This window comes from Vidua macroura, chromosome 1 (assembly GCF_024509145.1).
Source record: "Vidua macroura isolate BioBank_ID:100142 chromosome 1, ASM2450914v1, whole genome shotgun sequence".
NCBI classification, from domain to species: domain Eukaryota; kingdom Metazoa; phylum Chordata; class Aves; order Passeriformes; family Viduidae; genus Vidua; species Vidua macroura.
In genome coordinates, this window is record NC_071571.1 from 24989750 (window position 1) to 25013263 (window position 23514).

General features: G+C 36.5%; 1 protein-coding gene across 1 annotated transcript in view; it reads right to left on the reverse strand.

Moving 5' to 3' along the window:
* Positions 1-23514, reverse strand: part of SLC25A13 (solute carrier family 25 member 13) — a 99207-nt gene that overhangs the window by 24637 nt on the left and 51056 nt on the right. Inside the window, exons 6-13 of the mRNA XM_053990590.1 lie at positions 17653-17799; positions 15970-16108; positions 15048-15141; positions 14647-14731; positions 12439-12523; positions 11822-11980; positions 5104-5156; positions 4082-4162 (exon numbers count right to left, since the gene is read on the reverse strand). Of these exons, the coding sequence (XP_053846565.1) occupies positions 4082-4162; positions 5104-5156; positions 11822-11980; positions 12439-12523; positions 14647-14731; positions 15048-15141; positions 15970-16108; positions 17653-17799 (843 nt within the window). The remainder of the gene's footprint in view (positions 1-4081; positions 4163-5103; positions 5157-11821; positions 11981-12438; positions 12524-14646; positions 14732-15047; positions 15142-15969; positions 16109-17652; positions 17800-23514) is intronic.

Consider the following 23514-nt stretch of genomic DNA (forward strand, 5'->3'; position numbering starts at 1 on the left):
CTAAATGTGGGAATTGCAGTTTATACACCCCTGTCTCCACTGCAATGCCATGAAGAAAATGTAGCTCAGATGTGGACTTATCTTTATTACTCTCTGAAACATAAAATAAATGCTTTAAGTAGCTTAATAAAACTATTTGCACTGGATCTGTTATTTGGCATAATTCATGTGGAATTTCACATCACATTCCTATATAAAAATTAATTCTGGGCAAGATTTTGCACTCCATCTTAACCATATCTAATTTTTATGTTCCATAGCAGAGTTGAGGCTGCCCAAGCAGGTCTAATACATTTTTACTTTATTATGATTCTTATAAGGTCTCTCGAAATATGCCTAAAATTGCCTTGACAATTTAAACAAAAGCAGATCTGTATGGGATCTGTAATTGTACTGTGCTACATGATTTAAGCTGGCTAATAGTGAGCACACACTGAGCAGCTGGGAAGGAAAAGACTGTGAGCTCAGAAGGAAAAGGGAGAGCAGAAGGAAAGGTTAATAAAGCAAAAGATAGTTCTCTTTTCTTGCTGAAAATTACATCTCCAATTTACCGATATCATTGTATTAACATATGCAGACAAAGCAACATATACAGCGATTTCTTTAGTCATGCTATAATCCTCCTTCTATTTTTCTTAGTATTTAATGTTTTATATTATTTATTTTGCATATTTGCATCTCGTTCCCAGTTACACAAATGTAAATCTTTCATTAAATGTTGAACTGCTTAAAAAAATAAGACTAATATATAATGCTATATTTAAAAAATCAGGTTACTTTCAACAGCTGCCTGTAACTAAATTAAGATTAGAAAAAGCAAGCAGCTAAATTTGATATGACTTAAAATTATTTTTATTTAAAATATAAAATCAAGTAAAAGACTATGAAATAAAGCTTCCAGAAATTTCAATATTATTGCCACTTCAAAAAAAAATTTCAAGTTGTACTTACAGCTTATACATCCTTTTATTAAAGAATTCTGAAGGTAAGTTATAACATTAGCAGAAATCAAACCCAGCATATATGTGTCCATTTTAATTCAATAAGGTTAAGTCAGCTTTGTGGTTTAGATGCTCAGCAGATCTTAGCTCTACAGCATCATTACACCATGCCTTGAAACTGATGATTTTTACTAGCCTCATAATGATAAGGGCTATATAGGATTTGCATGAGTGATGAGAGTCCAAAATGCGCAGCAGAGATCAGAGTTCATGGTGGGTGTCAGGCATTGTGCAAATCTGAAAGCTACATGCATTTTTATGGGTAACAAATGCTATAGTCATTAGGAAAATTTCTTACAAACAAAGGAGATGGAAATCTTGTGTTAGGAATTTACATAACAGCCTTCCTTAAGTATAAAGGTTATACTTTTAATTGTATTCTTGGGGGTCTCAAAAAAAAAAATCTCAACCAACCTATCGCTTTCATCTTCACGTAATAAAAAGCTATGAAACAGGCTGTTAACTGAATTAAGTGTCACAAGGTCATGAAATAAAAGATCTATTTTCTTCTTTTCTTTTTTCTTTTTCTTTTAGGAGAGAAAACAGTTTACAAAACAGAAAAAGACTTGTTCAATGAAACAATCAGCTTTAGTTACAAGTGCAAAAGTCAGCCATGTGTACTAATTCACAGTAATTATGATGCAAAGTGAACTCCTTGGAGACTTAAAAGTCAACGCCTGGCAATGGTTGGGCAAACAGCAGAGTGGAGCTGCTCAGGTGACACTGACCCCTTCAAAGCCCTTTGTGTTACTGAACAACCCAACCTATCCAAGTATCTGCTTGTCCTCCCTTTCCTAGGTATTATTACTACACCATATTCACAGAGCTGCTATTTAAAACATTACAAACTAGCATGCATCCCAGCACTCAGCTCTTGCATAAGCAATGAATACACTCCAAGGAAACAGAAGCACTGAAAAAGAAAAATTTAAATCTGTGTTTGTAACACAATCCCAGCTGAGAATTAGATGTGGAACGTGGAAAGGTGATAGGGCAGGAGTCTTAGAAAATTCATCTTAGTTGTCTTCCCCTTTTTAGACTTTAACACATCATGCCCTCCTGTCTTCTTGCCTCCCACATAAGCAATTACTACATTGTGAAATGAGGTAAAAATCCAAGACTGACAATTTTCGAGCATTCAACACTGTCCGTGCTGCTTCCACAATGAAATCACAGGTTTCACAATGGCTTATACAGGGACAGTTAGAGTTAGACCAATACAATGCTGAAAGCTAGAGGAAAAAGCATGTATTTGGCATCTCATATTTAACACATATATTTACACCATGACAGAAAAATTCACCCCAAAAAACCTAGGAACCGCTGATAATGAGAGTCTCTGTTGCTAGTCTGAATTGGGTTTAAAATTACAAAAGAACCCAAAGACCACCTGCAGAAGAGACAAGTTGCAACCTATCTACCTGGCACCAAATTATGCCCTTAAGTGGAGCACTACAGTTAAAAGGAAACTCAGGGCATTCTGCCACTGCACGTCTACTGCTACAACTTCATGCAGCATCTCACTGTTAATATAAATTTAGGACAAGCCAACATTTACTGCACATTTAAAATACATCTCAAACCACCTATCTCTTAAAACAGATCCTTAGTTTACAATGAACTGCTGGCAAAAAGCTTGCTGCAGCATTCTCATGAATGACAGGTCTCTGTAAAGCATGCTTTTTGTACTGCATTAAAAAATTCACAGCAGTCTGTAAAATAAAAACTCTAGATCAAATGGCATCTTAAATTAAAATTTTGCAGAATTCTCTATGGCTGCTATGTTCATGAGACTTTTTATTAGTGTAAGGGGCACATACTTTTTACTCTGCAAGCACTTTATTGCATTTTTCCTTCATTTACAGCATGCTTTTTATTTAGGGCTTTAGAGACCCACATTCTTCTCTCCCTCCCTTCTTTTTTTCTTCCCTGAATGCTCCTAAAGTTACAGAACAAGGGGATCCTACCTGGCAGTCTACAACAGGTCAGTGATCAAACAGAAGGAGCAGTGAGACAGCAGCCAAATCCTGCCCCATCTCCTGAGAATTACAGAAAGCCAGGGCTTCTCAGCCTGCAATGCAACTGAGCCACTGCACCCTGAGGCTCAGATAATCTTAGTTCACTTTCTGCAAGCACATACAGCACAAATCTCTGCACCTACTGAGGTTAAGACGCAAGCATTTTTTTTAAGTTGCTGCTCACTGTAGTTTTCGACACAGGTAGAAGCTGCTTGAAAATGTGACCTCATCTGTCTTATGACAGCAGAAACAAAGATAGATTAAAAATACACCAACATTGCTCTGCCCCAGTGATCAAAGCTGTTTTAAATAAACAGCGCTCTTTATCTGTAAAATGCACTGGTCTTTGAACAACTATTAGTTTTACCTAAAGTATTTACATTTGCTTCAACAAATCAATACACCAGATAAAATAAGCTGTAATATGGACAGACAGAACTAGATCAAGTAGTGAAGTATTATCATTTACTCAGTAATGCGCCAGTTGTTCATTAAGATACTACTTTGTGCAAGGAAAACACTCTTAAAATCTTAGTGGGTTTTAAATACATCCTACATTCAGGAATGCATTATGCACTGAGTTAACATTACACAGCCTACGTCTGCTATGTACTCAAAGAAGCATGAGCAGTCTTTGCCATTTCAAAAAGCCAGTATCACTGCAAAAAGTGAAAATTAGTGGGTGCAATAACACATCAGGAAAGAAGTGACGTGGTATAGTGGGTGCCACAAAGTAGTAACTAATTATTAACTTCTGGAAAGGTTAGCATGAATCCTCTTTAAGGCCATAAGCTACAGCCAACATGAATAAAGACATATTCTTGATTAAGGAGACAAACTCTAAGCTGTGAGAATTACAGAGAACAGTTAAAAGGCACGATGCACAGAAACATTTACCCTTTCATCAAGAACGGCTGGCCTATCTAGGAAAGAGCTGAGATGCTCTTAGGAGAGTCTGCTCTTGAGCCGGATCTGTGGTTAAACAGAAGCCTTAGTCCACACAATTAATCTTACAAACTGCACTTTCATGAATGTCATATGAAGGAAATTAAAGATACTTACACAGCCACCAGCAAGAATTTCTGCAGCCAGCGGGACAGATCCATCTTTAGTCCTGAACTTATCTCTCACAAAATCATTAACCTTAAAAGACAAACATTTATGAAAGCTGATAAATTAAAAGGTCAGAGAAAACACTCATCAGCCACAAATTCTGTGCAAATGAAAATGCAAACACATCCACTAAGCTACCAAACTACAAGATATCAAGAAATCAAAGTCTTAGATTTTATATTAAATATTCTAAAGCTACGTTCTTCCTTCTAACAAGAATTTGCAACATAATTCAAATACTTATTATTCAAAAAATAAACCATCACTAATAATGTAAATTTTAAAATCAGAAAATTATAAAATACATTAATATTTTAGAAGTGTCAAATTAATAAAAATTAAAATTAACAAATTAAAATGTCAAATCAATATCAGAATGTTCAATACTAAGCTTTAACACAATGGCAATTCAATAAGTAGCATTATGTGCCTTTTTTTTAAAATGCATACTACAATCTTTGATGAATACTGCCTTATCAGTGAATAAACAACATATTATGATTGGATTATAAGAAATTCTTAAGTGCCTTACAAACACTTAAGAAATAACAAAATTACAGAAGTAAAACATTTAGAAAAAACACGCAAACAAGTTCCTTTCTTACCAACAATTCACTACATGCTCATATTATCTATCTCCTATTGCACTAGAATCATACATACAGTAACCACGTGGAGATACAAAAACAGAAGCCCTCCAATAAGTAACTATTCTGATTTGCTAAGAAGTGAAACCAAAGGCCTATGCTACTTACAAACAAGCAGATGAGCTGAACAAGTTGAATGAGCTTGTTATATTTTTGAGTCCAAAAATAAGTTTTCAGTAAGATTCCTAAAATTTACATCTACACCTCTGGATGAGACTTGTATGCCACTTGTACTGTTCACAAGTCAGATATTAACACAATTTTAATTTGCTGCATTTTACAATGTGGAGAAATGTGAAAAAAAAAATCCATTTGCAAACTTACAGTAAGTTTTATGGCCTTCTCTGGTGCTACTCCTAACAGCTGTGGTAACAGACCTGTAACATGGAAATAGAGAATTCAAGGCATTGAGTAACCTGGTATTAAATAAACACATCAACAAATGTATGTAGAGACCAGCACCTAGAAACAGGCGATTTTTACAGCAATTTTGTGTTATTATATATAATGAGAGTACTTAAACATTCAATTTTGAGAACAAACTTTGTGCTACCACTTCAAGTGCTACCACTGTCTATATGTATTTCTTTCTTTTTCTTTTTAATTCATACTAGCTCATTTTATGTTTAAACACTAACATAGATTTGCCAAATATGTTTCAGTACTGTCCCAAGCTGACTTTCATTTTCTGCATCTTCACACAAAAATCAAGACCTTCTAATTAATTTTGTGAGATACACAAAGAATCCACTTCAAAAATCAAAACCTTTTCCTAGCAAAAACAATGGCATTAGATGGCAGGACCGAAGGGGATAGGAATCAAAATAATGCAAAACATTCAAACATGTATGACTGCATTCTTGAGCTCTTTGCCCAGCTAAATCATCAGCTATTAAAACAAAGGAAGTTATGTTGCTTTCTACTCAGGTATGGAATTTTCTATTTTATTTTGTTAGAAGTGATGTGCTACAGAACTGGAAGTGTGAATTTCTGACTGTCAGCTTCACTTGTTTGAAGTGAATGGTCGATATTTTGTAAACATTTGATTGACACAGCCTAAAAATAGGCAAAGCTTACCAACAAAGCCTGAAGCTAGAATGGTGTTGCAAGCATTCATCAGCATAATGAAATTAAGACACCATTCAAAAATGTGAGAAAATCACCTCAGCTAGAGCTCCTGGTGCAGAGCCCTTTGTTTTAGCAGCTCAGCCAGCACATTTGGGTACTTTCTACAAAGCCTGACATTTTCACCTCTCCATGGTTTTATTTCGTTGAAAAAAAACCCAAAACCAATTAAGTTTCCACCTCTAAAAGTTAACCTGCTGAAAAGCATTTTCTTAAAGAACTAACTATCAGAATAACACAGAGAAAAATGCACATGCTCTGGTTTAGTATATTCTTCGATCCTGCTACCATCCATCAGCTTTACTGGTTCCTACTGATGCTCTTAATAAGGAATTGACATTGAAGAAAAGCACCATTTGGTTTGTGGTAGCAGGAGACCCAAGCATATTAATGTACTGATGTCTTGATACAGCTGATGTACATATATAAGTAACATTTACCCAGGATAACAATGCTGCATTATGACCATATGACTGAATATTCAAATTAAAAAATACAGTAGCACTAAGCTCATATACAGTTGCTCAAAACCAAAAGAGATTCTGCAGACTATGTAAAATTTTAGAATTTGAGTTTCTTAAAAAGTGTTACTTGTTATGGGTGACGTGAAACCATTCCTAATGAAAAACCATTAAGCCATTCAGAATTACATAATTAAGTGTTACATTATCTGTAGCACTATAAGGGAAACACAGTAATATAAAATGAATAGAATTTTTTCATTACAAAATTATCTTTGTAAAAATTGCTGTAATATTTACAACTTGCTACAGGACATGTGTGGCCTTATATAAACATTATGGCAAATGACTTTATATCTTCAGAGATTAAAAAAAATGTTCCATATACTTTAAAAGCACACTACCTAATCTTAAGCTGAATCCAGAAAAATTAAGCAAGTCTGATATAGCAGATACTATTCCAAACACATAGGTCATTAATTTTAAAATCACATACACATATATTATTACACCCAAGCTGTACATACCATGACTTTCAAGTCATGCTTTATCAAATAAATCACAGAAAAAGACATTCTAAAGTATCAATATATGAAAAGTATAAAAGTAGTCCAGTTGATGATCTGCATAAACCTCCAATCTTAGAAACAACATTAGCAGGACAAATCAAATCCATTTTCACTGAACTGATCTGAAGATGGCCTTTTAGCCATTTTTCAGCTCCCAAAACTTTGTATTTGTAAAAACACTTGTAAAGTCATAAGAAAAAGATGTTTATCTTGGAACAAGTTTTTTTTTTTTTTTTTCCCATCTGGTTCATTCCTTTTGTAATCAAGTCCAAATGGGACTGTTACGACTCAAAGCTTTCCATAAAACTTCGAGGTAGAGAAGAGAAAGGTTAAATAGAATAGATAGCAGTTTAAAAAAACCCCAACACCAGAAAAACCTGACTGAGCAAGCAAAGCCTAGAACATTTTTCTCTTTTCCTGCCTCTACTTCACACATGATTTTATAGTATAAAAGTGCTTTGTAAGTTTAATTACAGATAATGCTGTATATATCTACTGCAAGATAGCAGACAGTATTCTATAAAAGGCAGCATGAATTTTAAGACCAGGTTTTACAGCCTTACCAGGTACCAGTTAGGCCTACTGTCTGTCTCCAGCACCTTAGGAGGGCAGAGGGACCCTTCATTTGATCTCATACCTATCTCAAAGTGCTACCTGTGCATTCTATATGCTATGACCATCAAAATGAATTTTTTTTTCTTTTTGTTTTGATGGGAGCCCTGAAACACTGTTGAAAAATTTCTAAACATGATAAAGATGCTAAGTTTTGAAAGAAAGAAAGCACATCAAAGGCCCCATAAGAAAATGTCATATTTCTGTTGGGGTTATCTTGACGCAGTGGGAATTTCTTAGTGTTACAATGCATTAGCAGATCAGCAATGTGACATATACACAGATGGAGAACAGGCTTAGAAATGTCTGACAGTGCCTTAAAAATGCATGCCTTTTATAACATCAGAGCATAATATCTTGCACATAGGCAGCCTGCTAGTATAGTACATGGTAAACATGTACTATAGTACATGGTAAATTCAGTGCCTTTTTATAGCCAAGGCTTTTTAGCAGCAATTACAATGTACCACTTCGTATCTGACACACTGTCATAGTGGGACTCAGAGGGAAGGGGAAGGTGTGTGCAAGAGAGAGCACCAAAAGCTGCATTCATTTTGTGACACCCTACAAGTTATTTTCTGAAAGCAGTATAAGTACATTGTGAATACACACACAACAGCTCATCCAGCCCAGCAGTACCAATAGCACTGAGAAACAAAAATCTTACTTGGCCAAAGTATTTTTTTCGATGTCTAACAGGGACGCTTCAGTTTCACACTGTGTAACAGATGTGATTTTCCCTTCACATCAGGAAAAAACAGTGACTGAAGGTTTTGTTGCTCGGTCTAGATAAAATATTTGAAGCCATTAGGGTATCTCATAGGAAGGTAATAATGGAATACTGCCACATTTTTCCATTACAGGATTCACACAATAAACTAGACAATTAATCACCAGTTGCCATTCAAATATAGCTCCCTCAGACTGGAAATGGGGTATTTCCTGAAAATGTGCTTTGACAGAACTTGGGGTACAAGTAGGCGTATCCAGTCTATATATATGGTATTCCATTGCATAATTTGGAAGGAAAGCTTCTGCCACAGTCTTTCTGCACCATTAGCATGGGAGTCCATCAGTAATAATGCACAAATCATTAAAATCTAAATTAGATGGCATTTGGAGTCACTGCAGGGCTAGAAGCACCATCAACGGAAATAAAACTAACAAACAAACTCCTGAAGAGTTAATTATCACAGATGACAGTGTCTTCAACAGCATTCCCTGTCTTTTCCATCCTCCAGGCAAAGTGGCATTAACAGTATGGCTACCAAACATTTTCCTAAACTACATTTTATCTCCGGTACTTAAATTTCCCATGAAACTTCGATGAAGTATGTGTGAAATGATCTCTACTGGATGCACTGCTTAGTCTGTGAAGCATTCTGTGACTCATCAGGTGGACTTCTGATTAAAATTCTATTATGACATGTAGGTGACCTGTGACAAATCACAGCTTTCAAAATTTTCTTTAATTTGCATGTATAAAAATACCTGTGTTTCTAAATATGCATTTCAGGTATAAACGTAGACAGAACAGTAAATTACAGGTATATGAGATGAGCATTCTTTTCAGCCATGCTGAGAGACAGATGAAAAATTTACCTCAGATGTAAAGTCTTTTAAAAAATGCTAACAACACAGCATTCATATAATGCATATTATAAAGACCCCACAGAGGTTTAGATCATGTTTGGTTTTGTTGGTTTGTTTTTATTTTTTTAATCCAAGTATCTTCTCAGTGGAAACACTGATTATACTTAGAACCAAACTGACATCAAACCAAATTTAGTGCTCTCTATATATCCACAAGATGGTGTAATTTATCCTTATCTGAGATGGTGGTTTAAAACATGGTTTCCAAGTTTGGAAAAAAACAGTGATACAAAAAGAAATCAGTTCACTTTGTTGGATGGAAATATGAGCCTTTTATTAAAAATATCTGAGGCTGAGTTCAGAGTGGGGCTTATAATTTCTGCTTGCTTTCTTCAAGTGCATCAAGATAAAAGACCACTACTCTAAATGTTCCTAGTACAATTTTTAAAAAGCTTTTGCATCTATTCAGCTAAGGAGAAGTCTCCCAATGATTACTTCCTCCCTCAGTGGGGACAAAACCACCCACATTGACTTAACCCTGAACAAATCAGTTGAAGAAAGAATTGCAGTGACCGATGAGTAGCAAAAAGTAATGTACTCTGTAGTGTGTCCTACCTAGTGTAGGATTCAAGTTTAGAATAAGATGACTTTTGCTAAATGTGTACTGCATTACATTGGGTAATTACACTAATCTATAAAATGCTTCTTTCAAATCTTCCTTCCTCTCAAGCTTAAGCAGAAACTTCCTTCTGCACTCAGCTCCTTAACTTTCTTCAACATCTCCTTAGAAAGTGAGCAAAAGTCTGAATTTACAAAACTGCACAGAAGGAGCTCCAGATTTTTAAGCAGTTTTCTCTATTTGCCTCTAAGAGCTAAGTCAGGGTGCTCTTTAAGGAGAGAATTTGTAGAAGCACAGGTCTAAATTTACCTCTAAAATGATGGTATTCGACTATATAATCCAGAAATTAGATTATTAGCCTGGTCTTAGAAGTTCAGCTCCACCAAACTGTCTGAGATTTCACTATTCAATATTCCTTGGACAACTGGAAAGTAGTAAAGACAATGGGGACTGGAAGGACAAGCTATACTGATGAAGTTTCCTAAGGTTCCCTAAACCTGGCAATGAAAAAAATTATTCCAAACTCAGGACAAGCAGAGTTAAGAACATGCATTTATGACATTTATGAGTATTTATCTGTTTTGTTTTTCCCGAGGTGAAAAAAAATCACTGTCCTTCAGAATTTCAGTAAGACAGAAGGAGGCAATAGTAGAATTCTGCATATTTATTCTTTCAGGATGCTGGAAGAAGTAGAAAAAAATTACAAGGAATATATTTGGTTCTTTAGGTAATAACTGGGACTTTTGAAAGATTTTGATTGCTATAAATCCTTACAAAATAGAGACCGTGTCAATACTCTTTATTAAATTATTAAGTCTACTCCAAAAGTGGCCGCAAACTCAGTCAGTAGTAAGAGAGCCTTCCCATGTCCAATTGTGCTGAAATAATTACAGAGTCTGTATTTTGCAGAGGAGCTACTTAGCGACTCAGGTCATATGTTAGGTGTGCACACCTATTACACCACCTAGTTTTTATGCTGTTTCCCACATTGTTTTATGAACTGTTACTTTTTTTTAAGGTACACCCAGCTTTGCCAGTTCATAACAATATGTCACCAAAATCCTCTGTTCTTCATTCCTTACTCAACTGCTTTTAACAACCAATTTCTTTCATTACAATATTCTTATTTTACAAGTGAAAATAAGTTTCTAAGCAAGCTAGCTAAAAATTAATTCAGTAATGCAAGTTTTAAATTCTCCCCTATGAATATGGCAGAGGGGCATAAAAGATCTCAATAATTATGACATCAGAAATATAATTTACTTTAACTCTATGACAGAGAAGAACTGGAATCTCATGCAGAGGTTCTTGATTCTTTATGACTCCTCCTGAGTTACCTGAATTGACACCACTGATGCCACAACTGGGACAATGATAGAACAAAAAAAAAAAAAAAGCCACCATTTAACTTCAGGCACTTAGATATCTAAGATATCCAAAGTCAGTATGATTTACATCCTGAACAGTGTCAATGGATTTTGGAGCTTTCTCCATTGACTACAAAGGCAGGTTGGAATGGGTAACTTCATAACTTGGGTGTATTGGTTACATTTATAAAACTAAGTGGGCTGAAACCCAATGAATCACTCTGGCTGACTCCACAGTAACAACATAAGAAAAGGTATACAAAAAACTTGATAAAGATGAGTATTTCCAATGATTACTGAAGCAAATGCAACTGATTCGCAGAGACCTTTTTGTCTCAAGAGAAACATAACAAAAAGTACTGCAAAGAACAAAAACCCACAGATGATCTAACTTCTTACCAAACGGGACAAAACACTCTTGGCATTAAGCACTGCTAAGGAAAGGAGAACTTTACTAACAATGTATTTTTGCTGTAGGAAATTGCTAATATTTCCCTATGGCAGACGAGGAGAGAAAGGACAGAGACGTCCTACAGAAATGTTCTCATTACAGTGAAGTTTTAATTATCGAGAAGTTTTTAAATCCTTCCCATGTAACAAAGAAGCAAAAGTCTGAACTAAAAAGACTTAAAAATCCAGACACACAAAACTCTTAATAGTATCTTATCATTAGTATATAACACCTTTTAAACTTACCTCGATAAAGCCCAAAGAAACCTTCATAACGTAGCACTTTCTTGAAGCAATCAAAACTGTTTTTATACATAAGTTCTCCCACAAAAGAGCCTGTAGAACGCTGGTTTTGCATGCGAGTTTTCACTAAATCAATTGGGTAGACTGCAGTGGCTCCAACAGCTGCAAATAAAATTCAAGATATAAAAAAACATGATTTTGCATTTGCACTGTTTGACTGCAACTGTCATCTTTCACATTTACACCTAACATATCAGTTACATCTTTTTTCTTTGTGATACATTCTGGATACATTAAGCTACCTCCCACAGTTTTAACCAAATACACTTTCCAGTCCTACCTCATTATTAATTTGATTTTCATTACATTTGTTTGGGGACAAATCAGACAGCAACACCACCTGGAAACTCCAATAGTTCATAAATCTCAAAATTATTGTAGACCAGATGACCCCTTCCCCTTCAATCTTAGAGTCATCCCACCCCTCAGACACAGCTCCAAGGGAAAGTCTGAGAAGCCTTCCACACTTAAATGAGAGTCAGAGGAGAAGAATGGCAAAAGAAAAGAAGAAAAAACTCAATCAGTGAAGATGAATATTCTTTTGCCCAGCCATGACTAACCTCCAGCAACTGAACCAAGGGCAAACCTGTACGCTGATTCTGCAATCTGGATGAGAACAGGTCGAGACACATCGCCTGAAGCTTTCTGTCGAGGCAGGATTTAAAACAAAAGGAAAGACAAGAAAAATAATCAAAACATCTAATTTCCCAAGAGAACATTTCATAATCAGACAGATAAAAGTATATGGATACCTGGAAAAAATTCCACAATACACTAGAGATTTTGTTCTCAATCATTACTTTTTTCCACTGATTTCTAAGTGTCATATAAGGCAGCCTTTTCTAATTGGAATAGGAAAGAAAATAGATACTACAACAAAATTATACAACTCTAAAATCAATGGTCTAAATGTGGTCTAAATGTGGTCTAAACATATTGCCTCTTCAGTCATTAATTTTCTACAGCTAAAAGCAACCCCAGCTTGGAATTTCTTTTTACTGTCGCCAAAACCAGGTACACCTATTACTTCCCAGGCTACCAAAACAAGTATGTGAGCCCTCACACAGATTAGCCGAAGGAAAATAAGGTTCCATAAAGCACCCCCACAATTTCATTTTGCTCACAGTCTATGTGTGCTAGATTCAACCCAATGAAAAATAAATTTCAGAAGTGTTCCAGATTTAAAATTGCTATCTAATGAAAGAAAATAATAAAGAAAACAGAAGTTCTGCAGAGGCATTAAATCTTTCATACTTACTAGCATTTTTTGCAGTATGTTCTTTTTAGGATACTACAAGTAAAGCAACAAAATAAAGATATGGATACATTTTCCTGTGTTTATGTTTTAGTTAATTCCAATATAGGTGGAGATTACCAGAAATAAATATATCAATGTAGCTGAAAATCTTTTCAGTCTCAGCATCAAGCAGCTGACATTAAAAAGGAATTGGGTGGAAAAAAATGAAAAGATGGGTCGCATACACAGAAGAAATGGAAAGGATCATAGTTCATTGTCTTCACCTCCTAGAACAATGAAAATCATGGTAACAGAGACAGTGGCTCCAAAGCAAAAAGTGAAGAAGCTGCTACTTCCATCACACATTTTTCTCTACCTTTTACTGCTACCTATTGTAACTTATGTTACTTGATATTCAGCCGAATGCAAATGCTTTTAACTCCTTTAGGAGTCTTCTAGGAATAGATGGTGAACTTTGGGAGCCAACTCACTTGAATTCATCCCAGCATCATCACCATTTAGTCACTGCTTGAACAAACAGAAAACCACCACCTCAGATCCTGTCTTGGAGAGGTGGTGGGGGTGTTCACATGTAGGGGAGGCAGGAGAAGAAAAAAGAGAAGGAAAAGAGACACATGTGTACACACACACAGAGGCCTGGCTTATGGCCTGGTAGTCCTAAAAATGTAGCCTGGATCAACTCATTGTGGTCAAACTGGCGTCTCCACACAGACCCAGAGCAGGAAAAAAGAAAACCAACAAAAAACCCTTAGTCTCACAAGACACAAAGTTAAGACTGCCTTAAAATAGAGACAGAGAGAAATGGGAGGGTTAGTTTTAAATCTATCTGTAGAGAAACTTGTGTCAATGAAAATACAAAATATGATAAGGTAATACAAAAACTAAAAGACCAATAGGTTTGACATTTAAAGAACATTCCTATTTCCTTTTGCCTCAAAACCAAAAAAAAGTCCATTTGTGGTTATACCACTGAAAGTAAATATCCTTTAGGTTTTGGACATACTTTTACTGAAACTGTGATGTTAGTTATACATAAGCTCTCCTATTTTGATATTCAGCAGGGCATAAAGCAAAGCAGAGAACACTGCGAAGCCAGGAACATGCATATGTGTTCAGAACAAGGGCTGCCATTTCATAGGATAGATGCTGAATTTTAATTTTTTTCTCTTTTCCTCATTAAAAAGAACACAGACCAACAGAATCACAAAACATAAACATCTTAATTAGGCATGCATCTAGTATTTACTGACTGGCTAGATGACACATATTATCTTTCCAAAGTAAATTACATTTGACCCGTTAAAATGGAGCCCAAGAGGAAGGGGCACAAAGAAGAGATGGAGAGAACACGACACCAGTAAAAAAAAAAATCTAACAAGATGTTACTCCTCACAGTTATTACAGAACACACGAGAAAAGCAACTTAGATGACAACAACAGGAAGAGGCTGACTGCCTATTTACCTGGCACTAGAAACAAATAACAGCATTGTGCTGGCTTCTGTTCTTACCTGCCTCTGAGCTTCAGCCAGATTGTAGGGCAATGTCCCTTCCTCCAGAGGAGCAATTCTTTCAATATCAGCTAACGTCATGCGCCTGATGAAATTAATTCACATTAGTGTTTACTTAGAGGTTGGTTTTCAGATCACTAAAAGTTACCTGCACATGGGCCACTACATTACATTCTCCTGTCCCCCAACACCACCTCCCACTCCTTCCAAGAGAGAAGAGAAGAGAAGAGAAGAGAAGAGAAGAGAAGAGAAGAGAAGAGAAGAGAAGAGAAGAGAAGAGAAGAGAAGAGAAGAGAAGAGAAGAGAAGAGAAGAGAAGAGAAGAGAAGAGAAGAGAAGAGAAGAGAAGAGAAGAGAAGAGAAGAGAAGAGAAGAGAAGAGAAGAGATAATTCTCCACTTACCCCCGTGGCTCATAAAGATCTGCTAACTGAAACAAGATGTCAACTTCCATGGGTGTAACCTGACCAAATTTCTGGGCTGCCAGAACAAACTCCTCTGCAACAGAATAAAAATACAGAAAATTAAATGAACTCAAACCAGAAGAAATAATCCAGAGCACCCCATAGTTGCACTATATTTTAGTATAAAGTAGAAGACGCTGGTTGGGGAGGGTGAAAGGGGAGTAAGTTACCCAACACAGAAGTGTTCCTGTCACTACATAAATGTGTGCTTTAAATGGTCTGTCCTTCATGCAAGTAAGTACAACTCTCTGGTCTTAAAGCTTAGTACTACCAGCAGGATTTAGGATATTTGACATACGGTATCAATCAGCTGCAGGTCAGAGGGAAAAATATAAAATAAAAAGCAAACAAAGAAAAACCCCCAAAACAGGAGTCAAGAGATGTGGAACTTTTCATGCATAGTCCCAGGAGGCCACATTAATGGAACTCTGGTGTTGCACAGGGAATTCTCTATAAAAGTGGTTAGATATAGCAGATAACATCTTGTTCCAAGCTTGTAGATCAGCTTACTGTGCCGCCAATACAAGTTTATGGAATTCTTCAACTACCCTTGAAGGTCACTTTAATAGGCTGCCAATTTGGCAGGAGTCCTAGGAAGTTTTTTAAACTTTTAAATATCTTTACATACTTTCCTCACCCTGCCCCCACCACCAGTTTACTAGGACCTTTTTCTGATTGAAACAAAATGAAAAAGCTGGAGGGTGCACTCCGAGGGGACTGTACAAAACTGAGTGGCAAACCAAGGAACGGTAACAAGGCAGGCTTCCCCCCTGCCCCCATTGATTTAAAAGCATACAGATGAGGTCTTTCCCTCCATTCAAATATCCAAGGAAACTTCCAGACTGCAAATATTTCTACCAACCTTTAGTGACTTCCACGTCTTTTCTATTTCCAGCCAGAGTACTGTAGATCTTTCTAATGAGCTCCATGTTGTTAAGGAGAGAATTAAATCCATTAAAATAGGAAAAGCTGACCTGATGGGAAGTGGTACCTCCAGCAGCCTAGGGACAGTAAAAGAGGAGAAGAGAAAAGAGACTGTTACAAGACTAAAAAACCTTGAAATAAATGTTTTCAAATAATACTCTTTTACAAGAGTGACAGCAGCACAGGCTTGCTTTTTTTAAAAACCTGCAAAATAAAGAACTTTAAACTATGAAAGATTCTTATGTTACTGAAACTAATCATGACCAGAATATAAAACTCTCCCCACCCTACAAACCTAAACAAATACATATGCAGGATTATAACAACATAACCAGTAGTAATTTACAAAGTTCAAGTTTCAGTACTGCTTCAGTTGGAAATGTTTCATAAACTGGCTTATTTCTAGTAATGAGGAAATCTACTTCTACATGTAAAGCATATTACTATATAGAAAAATTTCAACAAAACCAAAACATATTCTGAGAAAGGTCAATTGAAACCTTTAAATTCACAGGCATTTCAAGTCATGGAAAACCAGCAGTAAGCTCTCAGGCTTATATCAGGCAGTCAAACATAATGGGAACAATAAGGTTCGAACAGTTACTCATTTTCAAATGAGAACTGAGACTAAACCTCTATTTTCAAGTGGTGCTGGGTCTGCACACAGAACAATTATTAGATCAATTCACTATTAAAATTATAAGATTAATGATCAAGCAAATTTCTGAAAAAAAATATGCATAAGCTTGCCGAATTTTAACTGACCTCGAGGGATAATCAAAAATCATACCTGATGTTTTATGACAGAGCAGATGACACAGGAAGGCTGGTAACAAGATTGTGAGAGAACCATGGAAGAAAGTACCAAATCTCACTGTCAGCTCCTAAATCTTCTGGCTATGCTTTTTGCTGCATGAATCTTCTAATATTCTGGTCAGAGTTTGCACTACTCATCACTTCACAATTGCAAGTGAAGTGATGAAATCTCTCCCTTGCAAGTCAAAGCATAACAGACCTTTCAGCAGATCTTCAAACCTGAATATGGCCAAGCTTTGGATTACTTGGAACGTGCTGCTACAAGTTCCCAAAATTATAAACTGTGGTCAAAACCAAATGTACCTCTTTTCTTTATGCACTCCAAACAGAGACAAAAATATATAGTTAAGTGTAACAACTATTAGTCAAGATAAAGTGAATGTCCTTGGTTGATGTTCCAATTCATACATAGTCCCAGGTACTTGGAAATTACATTCAGGAGCTTAGAATTTACATTAAAAGCAAGTTCTTTGAAGATGACATCCTAAGTGCGACGTAATGGCATTCAAAAATATTTGACACAGTCTACTATGATGGAATGGCTGGAAAAAGGCAAACTCTACATTTGTAGGCCATTACTAAGGTCCATCTACATGCTTTGTCTTTTGTCTCTGGAAACCAAGACCATTGAGGATATATGTTCAGCAATCAGGGTTAATTTTCGTATGTGTGGGTAATAAGTGCTAGACTTCAAAATGTCCATCCTCAAGCTGGATTATGTGTCATGTAGTGGTCAAGGTACGTAAGAAAAGGAATTCCACATTTGTATCCCAGATCTGCCAGCTGGGATACCAGAAGTACTCACAGCTACTAGACATTCTTCTACAAATGGTGTCAGCATGTGTGGCCGGATAGTGACCATAATGTCCCTGAAGTCCATAGCTGTGACTCTTCCAGACTGAGCATTGTCTCTCTGTACAAACGCTTGTTTTGCATGTTCTAATTGGATCTCCTAAAAACACATGGGGAAAAAAAGCAGTTAGGTTCAAAATAATCACCTTACCAAGTAATGCAATCCTACAAGGCTCTCATACCTAACAGAACATGACTACAAGTAACTGAATTTTAATTGGCTCTTATATGTATATTTTATGTAAATTTCAGCCTTTTCTATTCAGCCTTTTCTATGATCTCTATCACTGACCTCAGTACCTAAGACAACATCATGATTCCTTTGCTGTCTGGACATTATGTCATGCAATTCACTTAACTGAGAAACAGAGAACACATACCAACACACCAGTGCAAGTAATCTCCCACTCATGAACATTAAAGTTTTCCAAGATGTGCATTACCCAGTTTATTGCATGTGTCACAGCAGGTAAAAATACTTTCTGTAAAAGCACTCACTACTCCCTGAACAAGGACAATGGATGAACAAGAACAAGGACATCAGAGATTTCCATGTAGACACCTACTAATCTGAAAAGGATTCCCTCAAAGAGCATCCTCACTTAAAACATAAAGTTATTTGTCTACAAAAGACACCAGCAGTTTAATTTAGACCTCCTTGTCTCTTGACTGATTAAAGATCAGTTCTCAATATTTCAGTAGTAGTAAGAGGCATAAACATTATCTGATACACCCACCTGATAATCTCATTTTGTGATTCAAATGTACCTCTGAGAGACAATAGAAGTAAAAAGGTATATAATCTCTCAAAGTTGTATCTTTTCCTACTGTGACCTTCACCCTTTCTTCTTAAATTACTGTTAGACTACTGGGTTTTTTTTGTCATTTATTAATTTATGTCAGTTATTAAGGAAATGGAATCAGAGCAAAACTATGTCTTGCAGTGGACCATGACACTTTCCAACTATTTCCACTATATTGCAAATATGTGCCTTAAAATACATACTCATACAAGACTCAAGCTAGTCAAGAATCACCATCATGAAGTATTAGTAAATATCATCTCCTGTAAGTTGGTATTTGTCTCACAGCAGCATTCAAGGAAACAAAGAATGAAGGGTGACAGACAAATTCAGATGGAGTAGGATGAGACCTGCCAGAGGCCTGCAGATGCCATCCCTCCCTCCTTCTATTCACTCAGTTCACACTGCCACTCAAACCATGCTTGTCTTTTTATTTCAGCCTTCTGAACTTCACCTGTTCTGGTCCTAGTTTCTAATTACAGCACTGTACCCTGTATAATGAAAACCTCCTAATATATTAGGCAGAGGGAGGAAAGAGGTGGGGGGTGGGGGGGAAGACTGATCAATGTTTTACTCCAGAATTAATCTGAAATTTCTTCTTTTGATGGGAAACGCTTGTGGGAGTTATAATTTGAAGTGGTACAATTTCAGTTCAGCCACATTTTCTTTACATTACAGACCCTTATGCTGAAGTGTTACAATTCAGCAATAATACTCACTCTGTCTGGATGCAGCCATACAAGTTCTTACTTCACTCCAATTGAGACTACAATTTCAACAGAAATTTGGAAGGAAGCAATTTTGGAAGGTTTACGGTGAGATGAGCACAAAAACACAAAAAGACTTCATCAGCTTGAGGCAGGCAACTACTTGGAGGCAGAGAGCTCTGCAGAGGAGTTAAGTATAATAAAGCCTGTATCCTAAATACTTATCACCTAGCAGGTATGAACAAATGAACAAAAATGTTTGTCATTAAATGGAAGCACCACCATAGAAAAAAATCAATTGTATTTAGCAGATGGATTACGTGGCAAACAGTGCATGTTGCTTTCTTCTCCTTTCCTCACTCAAATTGTTTTAACCACTGGAACTGTTGGCAGAGTTTCACTGGCAGAATCCAGCACTAAAACGCAGTAAAAAAACCTGGACACCACTTGCAGAAGTCCAATCTGTTCCTGTCTCTGTACACCCATCAGTGAGTCTGGAGGTATTGTACCATTGGTGTGACCTTAGCTGACAGCGATGTCTTAGCCACAGAACAAAGCAGGGCTCGTGCTCCAAAGAGGTACATCAAGCACGTGTTTGTTGTCATCACCCAGCTAACTGCAAAAAGGCTGCTAGTACTACAGCTGAGAACAAGCCAAAACACCCCATCCTCTCCTTGCTAATGTGATTCTTTCCAATTTTCTTGGTAAACTGGAACCCACTGGAGAGAATTATCCCACTTGTTTAAACACATTGTCAAGGTCTTGGTGCTGCCATTTACCCATCTTCTTGTCAGCCAGAAAACAGCCATTTAGCTGTAGACAGCAAGACAAAACTATGAATAGGATGATGCCAGTCTTCTGAAACTCCCTATTAACACCTCCTCCCTAGCTCAGAAACTAAGTTCCAGTTCAAAATGGTTTACACATACTGCACATAGATAAAGAAGACTGACCTCAGAAAGGTCAGACATTTTAGGCTATGGTTATTTTGAGCAGTGCTACATGTTTTCCAGTTACACCAAGAAGAAAGAAGCACAGGGATCTTCAGCCACGACATTCCCAAACCATGACCATGGATGGCAGCAGTATGGCACACAAGAACACGCAGACAATGACATGGTAACAAACAATCTCTGCTGTCACAAACAAACCAGACATATGTCACTTTTCTAATCACTGCACAGTGCATATCAATGCAATAACCTCCTTGTGTTTACCTCAAAAGGCTATCCATTCCCTCAGCCTCCACGCCTAAAAGCTGAGACAACTCACAGCATAACTATGTTTCAAAATGAGCTCAAAATTCAAAATTGCTACTGGCAATTTATCAGGAAATTCTTTATCAGATGTTTGTAACATATATTGTGTATATGCAGCTAATATAAAACTATCACCTTAAAAATAAACTGAAAAACAATAAAGCAAAGCTGTAGTCTTCAGAGATGCTATCTGATTTGCAATAATGTTATTATTTCATTTATATTTATAAATTTTATTTCAGTCCCATGTTATTTTACCTAGACAGACTCAGGTTTAAATACGTACAATCCTCATTACTTTGCAATACAAATTACACATCCTAAAGAACCTTTTCCAACTAGGTTTTCTGTAAACTTAGATATACATAGAAAACAAGCATCTTCCTTGATGCTGAAAGTCCAGAATTCCCCCAGGTAGCATAAGACTTTATGAAAAATTAATTCACACATCATGACAGGCATGCTGGCACCAGAACTCTAATGAAATTATTTCCTATCTAGAGATTTTACCTCAGCTTTCCCTTACAGCTCATTAAAAGCTTCTTTACCTTCCACTTAGATAGAAATTTATGTTCGCATTCCATCCCAATGGGTCTACAAGTCATCAGATGCAACACAATCTTTGCCACTGGAGTAGATCCCAAGGTTCAGTTATAGAGACTACTATTTCATCAACTAATATTCTGGGTGTAAATAAATTCCCAGACAATGCAGAAATGGTTTTACCAGGTCCACATATAAGCATATGTTAAAATTCATTGTGTGGAATAGATTTTGCATGCTGAGAAAGGGGCTGATGTTGCTCTTCATAAGGCACTTAAGTGATGATGCAACATTACTGTATCCAAACAGATACATATGATGGATATATAGTATAGATAGATGAGCTAATTTTAAGCTAGCAAATGAGCAGGGTAAAACAACACACCTTGAGCTCTAAGTTAATGCAAATAGATTGTTAACTGCATTAGAGCCAAGGAGTTTGAAGGCTATACTTTCAGGCATCTCATTGCAGACAGAAGAAGTGCTGGAAGAATATAAATATTCAGAATCCCATATAAACACTTCATATTTAAAGCCACAAGAGATCAATCTGGTGCATGGATAAAACATACTAATGTTATTTTCCAACTACCTTGAGCTTTGCCAGAAGTGATGATTAGTCCAAATGCTGCAACAGATAATGATCATGGAACAAGTTTATGTGACATAATAGGACCCAATGTAAAGGAATGAATCAAGCTAGATTATTCCATTAAAAGTTGCAAATTGCATTGTACTTACAAAGCAGTACCTGAAGTGCCTTACAGAACCATCTGGTCCATGTTAAGTGCAATGTAAAGTGCATTCACACATCAGGAATGCAGAAAGGTAATTTGGTATCCACTGTGGTCTCCTGCTGTCTGAGGTCCAAGGTCCAGACATCAGACTAAAAAGACTGCATCATGCACAGGCAGAATGTCAGAAGCAAAAGCTGAGTACCAAAGGTTACAAAGCTTAAAGGAAGATTTCCATGCCTGTGAACAGTAACTCTCCACTTTGTGCCGAGAGCCATTTCTGTGCCCAAACTTCAGCATCTGTAATACAATGCTGCAAGGCAAGAATCAGCAGGGAAACCTATGTGATTCAAGGATTTACAGTTCTAGAAAGTGGGTAAACAGATGTGCCCAATTACTGTGACTGACTGAGCATCCCAATATAGTTTGTACTGATAATAGGCAACTTCAGTAGTCTGAGGACAATTAATTTATTTGAAAATCCTTGCTGCCTGCACCAATGCTGAGAGCATCTTTATTAGCAGCATTAGAATTTTTCCTGAATGTATCTCACCTCTCTGGAGACACCCAGAATTGTCATCCTTATTCTCCTGGTTTATGCTCTGACCTATATGGATCATTACCAAAAGGGCTGGCTGGTTCATTAGAACCACTGACATCTTCTATCACAACCAATTATCCCCACAGTATCATCTTATCCAAGAAAAGTCCTTTCAGATAAGAGGAACATCTCTCCACAAGATGAGAAAGCCTAATAGCTAGGACTAATCTCCAAAGTTAGAAAACTCCTCCCTCAGTGCTTGCTTTTCCTAATTCAAGTTAAAATGACAAAAGAACCCAAATATTCAAAATACTCAGCCTTACCATTACAAGCTCTTTAACCTCTCTTAACCTCTCTTAACAACCCTTACATACACATTTTTTCTTTTCTTTTTTTAATGGTGAGAAAGTGCCGTATTTTTATTCTGAGTTTTTCTACATGTTTTTTTTCAGATCTCTAAGCAAATAGATGAGACAAACAGGACTGGTACTTTGTTAAAACTGTGACTTTAAATCACCAGAATCAGGATACATTTCTGAGGCTTATTCTGTAGTTGGAAGGAGATACCAGAACACATTGCCAGAGGCATTTTTTCCTAATCAAGTAGCACATTTTCTTTTTCATTCAAAAGAGGTTCTGATTCCTATTTCTGTCACAAAACTGGTTTATGTCTTAGCTACTTAGGAGTTACAATAGTCAATACAAAGCCTAAGGGAATATGATTTAATCATGTGATACCTGACGTCCTCTTCATACAAAGTTAATTAGGCTCTGTTCTACAAAGTCAATTTGTAACATTTGTCTCAATAGCATTATCTTAATTATTCCTCATCAAAATGATACCACCTCCCACTGTGAACTAACATACTTGTGTAAACAAGAAAAAAGGAAACCTGGCAGTCTTGAAGCAGGTTCCCATTTTAAACTTCTCTAGTGTAAATACTAATACAGCATTAAGTATTCAGGAGGAATACAAATAAGAAACTCACGTGTTTCACCTCTTTTCCTACTGAAGATTATTTTTAACAGTACTGCTGAAATACAGATAATTGGGGGTTTTCTATTAGCATAATATTTTACTTCCTGTAACAAAATACCCAAAAGTATGAATAGCTAAGGATTCCTTGCAAAAAGTAGTATTTTATTCTTTATATGCTACAAGAAAATTGTCCCTCTCTAAGATAAACTTAATTCAAAAAAGATCTAAAGTAAAGTGTATGGAAATGAC